Genomic DNA, 15474 nt, shown 5'->3' with positions numbered 1-15474 from the left:
ATACTTTAAGTTCTAGGGTACATGTACACAACATGCAGGTGTGTTACATATGTATACATGTGCCATGTTGGTGTGGTATCTATGATTTCTTTCAGCAGTGTTGTATAGTTTTCCTTGCAGAAGTCTTTCATCTTCTTAGGTACATTGTGAGTATATTTTTGCAGCTATCGTAAAAGGGGTTGAATTATTGATTTGATTCTCAGCTTGATCACTGTTGGTATATAGCAGTGCTACTGATTTGTGTACATTAATTTTGTATTCTGAAATTTTGCTGAATTCATTTATCAGTATCAGGAGCTTTATGGAGAAGTATTTAGGGTTTTCTAGATACATGATCATGTCATCAGCAAATAGTGATAGTATGACTTCCTCTTTACTGATCTGGATGCCCTTTATTTCTTTCTCTTGTCTGATTACTCTAGCTAGGATTTCCAGTACTATGTTGAACAGAACTGGTGAGACTGGGCATCCTTGTCTTGTTCCAGTTCTCAGAGGGAATGCTTTCAACTTTTCCCTATTCAGTATAATGTTGGCTGTGGATTTGTCATAGATGGCTTTTATTACATTAAGATATGTCCCTTCTATGCCAGTGTTGCTGAAGTTTTAATCATAAAGGGATGCTGAATTTTGTCAGGTGCTTTTTCTGCATCTATTGAGATGATCATGTGATTTTTGTTTTTAATTCTATTTATGTGCTGTATCACACTTATTTACTTGTGTATGTTAAACCATACCTACATCCTTGGTATGAAACCCACTTGATTATATGGATTATTTTTTGATATCCTGTTGGATTCATTTAACTAGTATTTGGTTAACGATGTTTGCATCTATATTCATCAGGGATGTTTGTCTGAAGTTTTCTTTTTGTGTTATGTCTTTCCTGGTTTGGAATTAGGGTGATATTGGTTTCATGGAATGATTTAGGGAGGATTCCCTCTTTATCTTTTGGAATAGTGTCAATAGAATTAGTACCAATTCTTTGAATCTCTGATAAAATTCAGCTGTTTATTATCTGTCTAGTCCTAGACTTTTTTTGTTGTTGTTGGCAATTTTAAAATTAACATTTCAGTCTTGCTTCTTGTTATTGGTCTGTTCAGAGTTTCTATGTATCCCTAGTTTAATCTAGGGGGGTTGTATATTTTCAGGAATTTATCCATCTCCTCTAGGTTTTCTGGTGTGTGCATATAGAGGTGTTCATAGTAGCCTTGAATGATCTTTTGTGTTTCTGTAGTATTGGTTATAATGTATTACATTTTGGATCTTCTCTCTTCTTTTCTTTGTTAATCTTCCTAATGGTCTGTCAGTTTTGTTTATCTTTTCAAAGAACCAGCTTTTCGTTTCATTTACCTTTTGTATTGCTTTTTTCTATCGGTTTCATTTAGTTCTGCTCTGATCTTTGTTATTTCTTTTCTTCTGTTGGGTTTTGGTTTGGTTTGTTCTTGTTTTTCTAGTTCCTGAGGTGTGACCTTAGATTGTCTGTGTGTGCTCTTTCAGACTTTTTGATGTAGGCATTCAATGCTATGAGCTTTCCTCTCAGCACCGCTTTTTGCTGTATCCCAGATGTTTTGATAGGTTATATCACTGTTACTGTTCAGTTCAAATAATTATTACATCTCCCTCTTGATTGCATTGTTGACCCAATGATCATTCAGGAGCAAGTTATTTAATTTCCATGTATTTGCATGGTTTTGAGGGTTGCTTTTGGAGTTGATTTCCAGTTTTTTTTTCCACTGTAATCTGAGAGTGTACTTATATATTAATTTCTATTTTCTTCAATTTGTTGAGACTTGTTTATTTGGCTATCATATGACTTGTCTTGAAGAGTTTTCCATGTGTTGATGAATAGAATGTATATTCTACAGTTGTTGACTAGAATGTTCTGTAAATATCTGTTAAGTCCATTTTTCTAGAGTATAATTGAAGTCCATTTTTTTGTTGTTGTTGACTTTCTGTCATCACAACCTGTCTAGTGCTGTCAGTGGAGTATTGAAGCCCCTACTATTGTGTTGCTGCCTATCTCATTTCTTAGGTCTAGGAGTCATTGTTTTATAAATTTGGGAGATCCAGTGTTAGGTGCATATATATTTAGGACTGTTATATTTTCCTGTTGGACTAGTCCTTTTATCATTATATAATGTCCCTCTTTGTCTTTTTAAACTGTTGTTGCTTTAAAGTCTGTTTTGTCTGATATAAGAATAGCTACTTCTGCTCACTTTTGCTTTCCATTTGCATGGAATATCTTTTTCCACTCCTTTATGTTGAGTTTCTGTGAGTTCCTTATGTGTTAGGTGAGTCTCTTGAAGACAGAAGAAATTTGGTTGGTGAATTCTTACCCGTTTTGCAATTCTGTATCTTCGAAGAAGTGCATTTAGGCCATTTACATTCGATGTTAGTATTGAGAAGTGCGGTACTATTCTATTCATTATGCTAGTTACTGCCTGAATGCCTTGTTTTTTTGTTTTTTGTTTTTTTTTCATTGTGTTATTGTTTTACAGGTTCTTTGAGATTTATACTTTAAGGAGGTTCTATTTTGGTGTATTTCAAGTATTTGTTTCAAGATTTAAAGCTCCTTTTAGCAGTTCTTGCAGTGCTAGCTTGTTAGTGGCAAATTCTCTCAGGCTTTGTTTGTCTAAAAAAGACTGTGACTTTCCTTCATTTGTGAAGCTTAGTTTTCCTGAATACAAAATTCTTGACCAATAACTGTTCTGTTTAAGGAGGCTAAAGATATGACCCCAATCCCTTCTAGCTTGTAGGGTTTCTGCTGAGAAATCTGCTGTTAATCTGATAGGTTTTCATTTATAGGTTACCTTATATTTTTGCCTCGCAGCTCTAAAGATCCTTTCCTCCATCTTGACTTTAGATAACCGGATGACTATGTGCCTAGGCAATGATCTTTTTATGATGAATTTCCCAGGTGTTCTTTGGGCTTCCTGTATTTGAATGTCTAGATCTCTAGCAAGACCAGGTATGTTTTCCTCAATTATTCCCTCAAATATGTTTTCCAAACTTTTAGAGTTGTCTTCTTCCTTGGAAACACCAATTATTCTTAAGTTTGGTCATTTAACAGGATCCCAAACTTCTTAGAGGCTTTGTTCTTTTATTTTTGTTATTATTCCTTTTTTTGTTTTTGTTGGACTGAGTTAATTCAAAAGCCTTGTCTTCAAGTTCTGAAGTTCTTTCTTCTACTTGTTTGATTATATTGCTGAGACTTTCTAGTGTATTTTGCATTTATCTAAGCATATCCTTCATTTCCAGAAGTTGTGATTGTTTTTTATTTATGCTGTCTATTTCTCTGGCTATTTTTTCTATCCATATCCTGTATCATTTTTAAAATTTCTTTAAGTTGGTATTCACCTTTTTCTAGTGCCTCCTTGATTAGCATATTAATTGACTTTCTGAATTCTTTTTCTGGCAATTCAGAGATTTCTTGGTTTGGATCCATTGCTGGTGAGCTAGTGTGATCTTTTGGGGATGTTAAAGAACTTTGTTTTGTAATATTACTGGAATTGTTTTTCTGGATTTGGGTGGACTATGTCAGAGGAAGATCTGGGGCTCAAAGGCTGTTGTTCAGATTCTTTTGTCCCATGGGGTGCTCCCTTGATGTGGTGCTCTCCCTCTTCCCCTAGGGATGGGGCTTCCTAAGAGCTGAACTGCGTTGATTATTATTTCTGTTCCGGGTCTAGCCTCCCAGTGGAGCTACCCAGCTCCAGGCTGGTACTGGGAAGTGTCTGCAAAGGCTCTTATGATGTGATTCATCTTCAGGTCTCTCAACCATGGATACTAGCACCTGTTCTGGTGGAGATAGCAGGGGACTGAAGTGAACTCTGGGAGGGTCCTTTGTGGTACTTTTGTTTAGTGCACTGGTTTTGTGTTGGTTGGCCTCCAGCCAGGAGCTAGCACTTTCAAAAGAACATTAGTTGCAGTAGTATGGGGAAGATACAAGCTTGCCCTAGAGTCACCTGGATAAGTATTCAGGTTTCTCAGGCAGTGGGTGGGGCCATAGAGCCCCCAGGAGAGTATGTCTTTTGTCTTCAGCTACCAGGATGGGTAGAGAAAGACCATCAGTTGGGGCAGGGTTAGGCATGACTGAGCTCAGACTCTCCTTGGGCGGGGCTTGCTGTGGCTGCTGTGGGGGATGGGGGTGTAGTTCTCAGGTTGATGGAGTTTTGTTCCCAGGGGTATTATGGCTGCCTTTACTGTATTATACAGGCCACCAGGGAAGTGAGGAAAAGCCAGCAGTGACAGGCTTCGCCCAACTCCCACACATCCTGAAAGGCCAGACTCACTCCCACTGTGTCCCCCATGCAGACAGTGAGTAGGGCTAAGAACTTGCAAGTTATAAGCCTCCCTGCTGAAAAAGCAAGCAGGGCTTTCAGGTTTCATACCTTCCACCCGTCATGGTTTCTGTGTTCATATCTGCACTCCCTGTTTGTCCTCTTTTCCAGGTTCTGTCCAGGAAACTTTGTATTTGGTTGAAATTTTTACAAAGTTCAGCTGGAACTTTTCTTCTCTCTGTGGTCTTTCTCCAGTTCCACTGTTAGCCCTCCCCAAGGATCTCAGCAAGACAAAGTCAGGAATGGCTTCCCTGGGGACTGTGAGTGCCCACAGAGCTCTTCCTGCTGCTTCCTCTACCCCTATATTTTGCTTGGCTCTAAATTTGCCTCAGCTCCAGGTGAGGTCAAATCCTTTTCCCATGATCTGGACCTTCAGGTTTCCCACAGAGGATGTGTGTTTGGGGGCGGACACTCCCCATATCACACTTTGGGCACTCAGTGTTTTGGCTGTCTCACAAAGCCTGCAGCAGCAAGCCTCCTCCTTCAAAGGATCTGTGGATTCTCTCAGCTGTCTTGGTATGTTCCTGTGGTGGTTCTTGGAGCAGAAGTTCATGATGTGAGTCTCCACATGCTGCTCTGTCCATTGAATGAGAGCTGCAAGTTAGTCCTCGCCTCCTATCCAGCATTTTGGGAATTGATCTGAGTCTTTACATTTAAAGTGTCTTTCTTGTAAACAACATGCAGGATTTTGCATTTTTACACAATCTAACAATTTCTGCATTTTAATTAAGGCGTTTGGTTCATTTACAGTTAATATAATTATTGATATGTTTGGATTTAAGTCTATTATCTTGATGTGTGACTTCCATTTTTCTCTTAGCTCTTTGTTCCTCTGTTTCTACTTCTTTGCCATTTTTGTGGGTGAATAAAATAATTTTTAGTATTCCATTTTATTTCCTCTAATGACATTTTAAGTATGTCTATTTGTATTTTTTAGGTTACATTAGAAATTAAAATATGCATTTTTTACATGATACATTTTCAACTTACAAGTCAACATCCAAATATATCCTTCACTTCATAAATGATTTTAAAACTTTATGACTATATACGCCTAATTTTTACCACCCTACTCTTAGTGTTCTTGGTGTTATATGTTTTAGTTCTACTCATACTTTAAAATCCATGTTCTTTTGTAAATAGCCAATAATTTAAAAATATTTAACTAATAGTTTTTAAGGGAGAAGTTACACATCTAAAATTAAAATATAGAACATAAAGTCATTAGAACCCAGCATTTAGAGGGAGAATTTAGAGATCATTTTATTTCATTGATGAGGACACTGAGGCCCAGAGATGTTCATGCATTTTCCTAATATCACATTATTAATCAGAGGAACGGTCAGGAAGTGATTAAAGCAAAATGTCATACTCTAAAGGAAAGATTTCTGGTATTAGGTTCTTGGGTCCCCAGAGGGTTCATAGAAGGCTTTAGGATGTGTCAGTGCTCTGAAATTGAGGATTCATATCTTTCATCAAAATTCCAGAAAAGTCTCATAAAGTTCAATAATTGTTTTATGAAGACAATGCTGACAATATTTTTAGAATAAAAATTACTTTTTTTGGTAAGTAGAAAAACTCCAAGTCATGGAGACTCTGAAAAAGGAGTGTACGTATGTGTATATTTATCTTTCTATCTATCTATAGATATAGATTTATACACATACATCAGTATGTATTCATATGCATATATCTGTATATATCCACATGCATTTATATGCATATACATATATGTATATAAATATATGTATACATGGAAGTGTATGTGGATGTACATATACATATATGCATATATATGGATGTGTATATATGTATATGCACATGGATGTATGTAGGTATATATTTATGTATATATCCATATATACACACACACACACACAATGCATATAAGCACATAAACACAACAAATCTGATTGATCAATTACTTCATATCAAGTATGGTACACAGCTCAGCTGGTTTCCTACCTGTGAATCAGAGAAAACTGATTATTCTTTTCCTTAGGAGCTTAAGGTACTGACAATCTGATTGCCAAAACAAGCTGTCTAAAGTGAGACACAGACAATGTTCAAAACAACAGTGTCCTGAAGGATCATAGTCCATTCTCTGCATCTGTATATGCTGGTTTCTTTAGTCTAGTTCCTCAAGCATCCACAGACACAACATAAAGTAGAGGAAGGAAATTCCGTCTTAAAAAATATATTTCCTCATCTCAAGGTTAGTAATGTTTTCTTGTATGTAGCATGGTGGAGTATAGCAGCTCCCAGTGAAATAACACAAAGGGCAAGCACTTTTGCCCTCCAAGTAAGTCTAGCCTTTTAATCCTATCAGGAAAAAAAGAAGTTTTACATATAGAGATTGGGATTCCAGAGTCATCTTATAAGGAGAAAGTATTTTCTAACGTATAATCAAAATTCCTTCCCTTTAGTTTAGATCAGCTTTGTCCAATACAAATATAATGCAAGTCACATATGTAATTATAAATTTTCTACTTGACTCATTAAAAAAAAGTAAAAACAAGTAAATGTAACTTTAATAGTACATTTTAATATTTTGATAACATATCAAAATGTCACTTCAATATGCAATCTGAATAAAACTTATAAAGTTACTTTATATTCTTTTTTCACATTAATTCTTGGATGTCCTGTTTGTATTTTATGTTTATAGCATATCTTAATTTGCAAACTGAGTTTTCATAGAAAATCTTTGATCTGTATTTAGATTTCATGAAATTTACAGGCAAAATAGTTGATTTACATACTCGTTGTTCTAAAATACTCAAAAATATTTTAATATATTATACATGATCCATAATATACGAATCAAATATTAGTTTTAAAATTTAGCACAAATTAATTAAAATTAAATAACTTTAAGTTTTGGTTCCTTGGTCATACCACATTTCAAGGGCTCAGTAGTCGCATGTAGCTAGTTGCTGCTGTACTGAGCAGTACATGTCTAGTCTGTAGTAGAGATGAGATAAACTGATTGCTGTCACTCATCATATTCTGAACTTAAGAACTGTAATTGAATTGTCTTTCAAACTACTCTTCCCTCTCCTATGTACATCCATTCCCTTTAGTTGATACAAATACAACCTATTTGAGGCACTGTGAAATTCTCAAAACAAAACTTTTATTTATATTTTTCTAAAGAGAGAAAAGCGAATGTTTTAAAATGATTTACAGAAATCACTGGAAAAAAAATCTATCACTCACTCCAAAATGCTGAGGATAACTGAGATAGTTCTGTTTTTGAGTAATAAACAAGTGTTATAATTTTAGAAACAAGCAGATTTTTCAAGTAAAAATAATTTCAAAATTTCCTTCAATTGAGGGAAAAAACCTCTAAACACAATTTAAGTAACAGGTTTGTTACTTGAATTTCCTAGTCTGAAAAGGAGCATTTTGATCAAACTATTGAAACTGATAAGCACTTTGAAATAACAAACAGTTGTGAACAGTATAAAGTGAAGGACCCAGCATGCTAGAATAATAAATGGCAGGTAAATCAGATCACTAACCAAGAGCAGGAGGAAGGCATGGTTCAATGGGGAGAAACAATTCAACAGATCATGCCTTCTGGATTGATTTTCTCTGTTCATCTTGTTATGCCTGGCTGTTCATTTTGGGGTTGTGGGGTCATGGAATTGATTTTTAAAAATCCATCTTTTTATTTCTTGAGAAAACCATGATGAAACGAGATCGGCTTCACCCAGATGCAGACTTATTAGTGTTATATACACATTTAATAGATGGTTCAATTAGAGGTTAAATTATTTGCCTGAAGTCAAACATTTAATAATTGGCTGAGCTGGAGTTCCATGCAGTTCTGTTTCTGAAGAATCCCCTATGTTGCAAATTCATTAATTCACAGTGGGGCCTAGTCTCATTCAGAAATGAGAATAGTCATGTAGGCATGCAGGCCATGCCTTCTTGGCATCATGTGAACTGGGTTAGATGTGAGGTAGTTGCTTTAAGAACAAGGAATCTGAGTGAGCGTTGTTGGATACACTAGAAGGCTGCCCACACAGGCCAGTGTCAGAGCAGTGACGAAATCTGCTCATAACAGAGTTATTCTGTGTGCCTAGGGACTGGAGTCCTCATGGCTACCACATTTAAGAGCTGTCATTCCTGTCAATTCCGGATAAATGCTTGGAAATTCTTGCGCTTTGGGTGTGTCTTTTTTTCAAATCCCTCAATGCAATAGGCATTCCTTTTTAAAGTAACATGTACCTGAATCCTAACTTGCTGTCTCCATCATGATTTATTGCATCGGCTGGTCTCAAAGCCCTTCTGCTTCACATCTACAGATGGCAAATTTATACTTCAGGCATTGGTTTTTATGGGTCTTATTTCTGGATGATTACCTTATTTCCAGGTCCTGTAAGAACCTTGCCTCATGTCTTTCTTATGCTAATGCAAGTGTTGTAGAGCACATAGAATAAACCAAAGATGCAATCTCTGAACTAATGAAGTAATGAGAATCCAGGTTGTGCCTTTGTTGTAGAGTATTACCAAAATCACAGGTATTTTTTAAAAAGCTGCAACCTATCTAAACATTCTTGATATTATAATATCGCATTAATAAGAAAAGCCCCCAGAGAGGAGCACAGTGCTCATGCCTGTGATCCCAGCACTTTGGGAAGCTGAGGTGGACGGATCACTTGAGGTCAGGAGTTCGAGACCAGCCTGGCCAACGTGTGAAACCCTGTCTCAACTAAAACTATAAAAAAATTAGCCAGGCATAGTGATGTGTGCATGTAATCCCAGCTACTTGGGAGGGTGAGGCAGGAGAATATCTTGAAGCTGGAAGGCAGAGGTTGCAGCGAGCTGTGATCATGCCACTGCACTCCAGCCTGGGCAACAGAGTGAGACTCCATCTCAAAGAAACAAGAAAAGCCCCCAGAAAATTTACTTTAGGTCTACTACTTTTAAAAAATGTGAAATAAAAACCCAACTTAATATGAAACAAAAAAAGACAATAATTGTTAGAAAGTATTTTCTTTATTTTAATGTACACGAATACGCACAGATACTCACAAACCCATATTCTCATGAGTACTTGCATGGACTAGCCCTTCCACCACTCCAGAAACACACACTAATTGGCGTTATGTTTTAGCAGCACTGGGGATACCACCATCACAGAGTTTGCAGCCTGGAGTACTTCTGAAATTTCCCAGAATGCACTGATGTACTATAGCGGTCGGCTGTTCTGGATCAATGGCTTTAGGATTATCACAACTCAGGAAATAGGTCAGAGAACCAGTGTCTCTGTTTTGGAACCAGCCAAATGTAATCAGTTCACAATTATTCAGACATCCCTTAAGCCTCTGCCAGGTACAGTATTGCATTCCTGCTTACCCTACTCCATTATACTTTTGGTTAAATAAATACTTAGGCTGAGATTTTCTTTTTCTTAATAATTAAGTTTTAAGAGGAACAAGGCTTCAGTAATTTCAGTTCATTTGCTTGCAGTGAGTTTAATCTTAACCCTAATTTACAGCCTGAAAAAGTCAGAAAAAGATGATTTTTTTTCACAATATGTTAAAGAAAAGAAAATTTTGTTTCAGTTCTAATTATTAGTAATTGCTATTGATGTTCTATGATTTCTATATTGATCAATAATCCCCAGTTTTTTCTCCTATTTCTTTTTTTTCTTTCATCCTGTAGGGAACTTTTCCTTTACCCCTAAGGTTATTCCAGATTCTGTTCAAGAGTCTTCATTTAGGATTGAAGGAAATGCTTCAAGTTTTCAAATCCTGTGGAATGGTCCCCCTGCGGTAGACTGGGGTGTAGTTTTCTACAGCGTAGAATTTAGTGCTCATTCTAAGGTATGGTGTTGGTTCTAGTAACTTTCATTTCCCAAACAGACCGTACCATCTGTGTCAGCCCTACCCACACTGATCTGTACCATCTTGACTTAGCCAAGCCCATCTTCTTTGTCATTCCCATAGCATTTGATTATTAAGGGTATTCCCCAGAAGACTTGTTTGCAGCCAGTCTCTGACTGCTTGGTGCTGACTGCTGTGCTGGACACACTTTAACTGGTCTGTGTGGCACAACATGGAACTTGCCAAAATTAGCACTTCCAAAATTGCAAATTTTGATTCTACATGTGAACCAAAGTTTGGAGATTTTAGGTAATAAGGAATGAAAGATTTTGTAATTCTCTCCCTGAGAAAATAATGTTTTCTGTTTATATTTCAGTTCTTGGCTAGTGAACAACACTCTTTACCTGTATTTACTGTGGAAGGACTGGAACCTTATGCCTTATTTAATCTTTCTGTCACTCCTTATACCTACTGGGGAAAGGGCCCCAAAACAGCTCTGTCCCTTCGAGCACCTGAAACAGGTACAGGGGTTAAAATCTCTCTTTTTTAAAAAAAGCAGAATCTCACTTTTCGTGATCTGGAATGGGTAGTTGATATTTAAAAATAACTTTCCGTTTTATAGATGTTTTTAGATTCAATATCCTTTCAATGACTTTTTGGAGATTAGAATAGCTTCATTAACATAAATATGCATAATTTATTCCAAAAGAGTATTTCAAAGATTTCTTAACAGCCATTTCATTTGATTGTAGTGATGTAGAAGATGCAGATGCATAATTCAGGTAATTTGCAAAATCCTTTATAAGGAAAATGGGCATTTAAGGGCGAGACAGTTTTCTTGGAAGGCAGACTATCCTCATAGACGAGAACTCAGAATCTTCTGTAGGGGAGTAACTGATACATAAATTTAATGTTCTGAGGAAAAGATATTTTAAAAAGGATACTAGCCATATCATTACATGTGTATATCACCTTAAAGTGTACAAAGCACATTTTTATGTATCACTCCTTTATTAAATATTTACTACATAGCTATCATTTGTCAGAAACATCATTTCATTTGATCCTCACATAGCTCTGAGATGGGTAGGAAAGTCTTATTATCTTGATTATGCAAGAAATAAAATGAAAGCCTAGTGGCTGCCCAAATAAAATAGTTACTAAGTAGTTTAATCAAATCTCCAATCAGTCACTTTTACAAATGTTGGTAAATGATAGGAATTTATGTAAAGCTAATACAGGATTTGGCAGGTGGTAAGAGCTTAATAAATATAGATATCCATTCCCCATTGTCTTTTTTACTGTTAAGATTATTTCAACAATATTCATCTATGAATCACACAACAGGAACATAGTGAGGCCTGGGCAGGTTCCAGAGCAGTTAGCATTGGATCCAGGAATGTTCTGCTTGAGATTTCCTTGAGATATCAGCTTGGTTAAATTGTTCTGTGGAAATGGACTTGACTGCATCCATCAGGGGAGCCAGTGGGAGCAAGAGTCAACAGCACTCTGCTAGATATTGGAGGCAATAAGAAAGGATGATAAGATTTGGCCTTTGCCTTCAGGAAATTTACAATATAACCAGGAAATTATCTAAATTGACCAATATTTATTAACCACTTACTGTGTGCTCATTCTATACTAGACTTGGGAGGATTTAACAAGGAATAAGAAGAGATGCTTTCTCTGATGGAGCTCATAAAACAGGGGAGAGATAAACACATGCACAGCAAATGATAATAGATACTAGAGAGTTATTCCTGAGCAGCAGTGGCATAGAGTGAGTAGACAAGCCTATGAAACCTTCATCTATATCAAGCTGCCTCAGGCATTCTTAAGAGGGAAGATGCCTTTGGGAAATGGAAACCTTAGTGCACCCTGAAAGATGGAGCAAGAAGAGCTATCCCATGTAGGAAGAGAAGCCTAATGTAAGAAGGCCTGGAGATTGAATAATAGTGTGAGTGTTAAACATTAAATAGCAATGTGATTGGAATGAGGGAGGGAATGAAGACCTTGTGGAGGAGTCCTAAGAGAGGAGAGGGCCGTTCAGAGAGAATGACTTAGAAATCAGGCAGAGACATTTCTCTTGATTAAAGGACTGAGAGATACTGAACCGCTTGGTTTGGCTCTAGAATAAAGAAGTACTCCCAGACCTTGCTCTTGGGGTACTATCAGCATCCCCTAAAACTTTCTGCTTCCTAGGGACTTCAGGGTGACAGGGCCTAGGTCTCTGATTTATGCTGTATTTTACACCCTGAACTGGCTGAAGGCTGGTGGGACTTACTGCCAGACATCCCTATGATAACATTTTCAGCTTCACTGAAATCACTCTGTCAGGATGAAAGTGAATGTTGCATTTTATAGGGAGAACCAGACACCTTCTATCTACACAAGGCACAGACAAGAAAGGTGTGCTTAAATGGTAGTAGGAAGGATTTGAGTTGAATGTAAGGAAGTCTTGCCTGTCAGTCAGATGTGCTGAAATTATCAGGATGAGTTCCTGAAGAAATCTATGGAATATTCTCTCCTGAAGATCTTTAAGAATACACCGGGGCCTATCATGGGGAGGGGGGAGGGGGGAGGGATTGCATTGGGAGTTATACCTGATGTAAATGACGAGTTGATGGGTGCTGACGAGTTGATGGGTGCAGCACAGCAACATGGCACAAGTATACATATGTAACAAACCTGCACGTTATGCACATGTACCCTAGAACTTAAAGTATAATAATAATAAAAAATAAAGAAAGAAAGAAAGAAAGAAAAGAAAATAACCCCCCCCCCCAAAAAAAAAAGAATGCAATAAATATACTGCAACTGCCTGGAATGAGAAATGTTGTGAAGTTGTTTACAATCTCATTGTAAATGGTAAAAGTCAGTCTTCTATTCTTTTCTGCTCTATCTGTGCCTCTACTTTTCAGTTCCATCAGCACCAGAGAACCCCAGAATATTTATATTACCGAGTGGAAAATGCTGTAACAAGAATGAAGTTGTGGTGGAATTTAGGTGGAACAAACCTAAGCATGAAAATGGGGTGTTAACAAAATTTGAAATTTTCTACAAAATATCCAATCAAAGCATTACAAACAAAACATTTGAAGACTGGATTGCTGTCGATGTCACTCCCTCAGTGATGTCTTTTCAGCTTGAAGACATGAGTCCCAGATGCTTTGTTGCCTTCCAGGTATGAGAGAGAAAACAGAAGATATGAGAGTGCAAACAGATTTAAAGGACTATGTTAAGAATTCTGTCACCCTGTCAGTAGTTTAGGTATACTGTGATCAAAGAGGTCAACTGGGCAGCAAAAGTAGAGAGGCAAGAGGGGATTGCTCGGGTAAAGGACATTTTCACAACTTTCTCATATTCAGGGAACTTTGCAATTTCAGAGTAAGTCATTCGTTTTCTTTCTGCTTTTCTTTTGAAGCTGTATCACGATTTAAATTTTTCTATGTTACATATTACCGATTTGTTTTACATTTTTATTGATATATATTATAGTTGTACGTACCTTTGGGGTACATGTGTTACTTTGATAAACAATTATTTTTCAATAAAATCACTATAGGCCTTGCACCACAGTAGGTACTTTGTATTCATTATCTCATTTGATCATCATACTATAAAGAAAAAGTTAAGTCCTTGAGAGTATCAGTCAATTACCAAAGCTGTGTGGCTGAAAAGCACTGTGCTGTAATGCTTTCCACCATTTCTTTTTGGGGAAAATAACATCTTGGGGAGTGTTTTGGAGATTTGAGTTGCCTAAGGATTTGTTTTACTTTTCATAAAATTCTAATTTAATAATTATTTTGATAATTTATTAAGTCCACATATACTAATCAAATAAGTTATACATGAAAGTTAAAGATAATACACATTCCTGTTTGGTAAAAATTAGGAGTGTTTTGGTAAAATAAATATTCTGGCTAAGTGTGTCTATATATAGAATATATAGTGTGTATATGGAATATATAGTGTATATATGGAATGTATAGTGTATATATGTGTATAGATATATAGTTTCAAAGTTTGGTCACCTTGGAACCATGCAAAGTGATATGCATGGATATATATGAGTTTCATTTAACACAGTTTTGTACAAAAGTAAACACTACTATATATATATATGCACCATTATAAATCATACACAGATAGTAATATATAAAATATAGTAAAATGTGTTTAATACTAAAAGTATAATAAAAATAATACAATATTTTATTGATAAAGCACTTGGGGCTTTATATTTTGAGTCCACCATTATAGATGTCAATTTTCTTTGCAGGCTATTGTACATATTCAAGGTTTGGAAATGGAAATAATTTATTACATAATAGAAAATATCTAAAATAATAAAAATAAACTTTATTGTTAGAATGTGACATGGCCCAGTGGGAAAAAATGTATGCAGATTTCAGAAGACTTGGTTCTGATGCCAGTTTCTACATATGTCATTGTGCATGACTTACTTCCCTTTATTAGTATCCTGGTCCAGTTTTTACTCTTAGTAGTTGTGAAGATCAAAAGAGACAATGTATGTGAAACTGGTTTGAAACGCACAATCATTTTCAAATGTAAGGTTTAATTATTTTTAAAAGTTACTTTTTAAAAAGTATGGAAATTTAGTGTTTTGAAGCTTCTAGTTGTTGAATTCAAGAAAAATGGAAGTTTATCATAATTTGCACAGTTTTATTTCTGTTAAATGTTCTATGTAACTTAATTTTGCAAATAATGACCTTATTTTGTTTAAAAGCATTCAATTGACAAATATATATATTCAAGCTGTACGACATGACTTGATAAATGTATACATGGTGTCATTATCACGATTGAATTAGACATTCATCACCATCCATGCTGTACATTAAATTCCCAGACATTTTTAGAAATTCATTTTTTAGCAAGAGAGATTTGTTCCAATTCTTGCAGTTTTCTAGATAAAAAATCTAGAGTTTTTCTAGATAAAAACTCTATATCAACATAAATATAGAGCAATTTTTTTCTCTTGGTGATTTACATTGCTGTATATTAATGTAAATAACTATTTGAAACTATTAATATTGTGTATCAGGAGTGTGAAATGAAACATTCAGTAATCTCCCAGTCTCAGAACTTAATTGTTGCCACTGAGAACGCTATTGAATGCAGTTTTTGTTTCCTTTTCTTTAGGTTCGGGCCTTTACATCTAAAGGGCCAGGATCATTTGCTGACGTTGTAAAGTCTACAACATCAGGTATTTGTTTTCTAAAATCTGTGCAAATAATAATTTAGAGGCTTGTGTGTATGTGTGGTTTTTTTTCCCC

General features: G+C 35.9%; 1 protein-coding gene across 4 annotated transcripts in view; it reads left to right on the top strand.

Moving 5' to 3' along the window:
* ROS1 (ROS proto-oncogene 1, receptor tyrosine kinase) overlaps window positions 1–15474 on the top strand; it is a 142082-nt gene that overhangs the window by 53725 nt on the left and 72883 nt on the right. For 2 of the 4 annotated variants that reach the window (XM_045391634.3, XM_015448589.4), the window contains 5 exons: window positions 9466–9680; window positions 10014–10174; window positions 10551–10695; window positions 13096–13358; window positions 15341–15404. In XM_045391634.3, the coding sequence (XP_045247569.2) occupies window positions 9466–9680; window positions 10014–10174; window positions 10551–10695; window positions 13096–13358; window positions 15341–15404 (848 nt within the window). Of the gene's footprint in view, window positions 1–9462; window positions 9681–10013; window positions 10175–10550; window positions 10696–13095; window positions 13359–15340; window positions 15405–15474 lie in introns of all 4 variants that reach the window. The other 2 variants (XM_065543247.2, XM_065543246.2) reach the window with 1 other exon arrangement.

This window comes from Macaca fascicularis, chromosome 4 (genome assembly GCF_037993035.2).
Source record: "Macaca fascicularis isolate 582-1 chromosome 4, T2T-MFA8v1.1".
NCBI lineage: Eukaryota > Metazoa > Chordata > Mammalia > Primates > Cercopithecidae > Macaca > Macaca fascicularis.
Note: the sequence above shows the minus strand (reverse complement) of the source record. Positions and strands in the feature narration are given on the sequence as shown.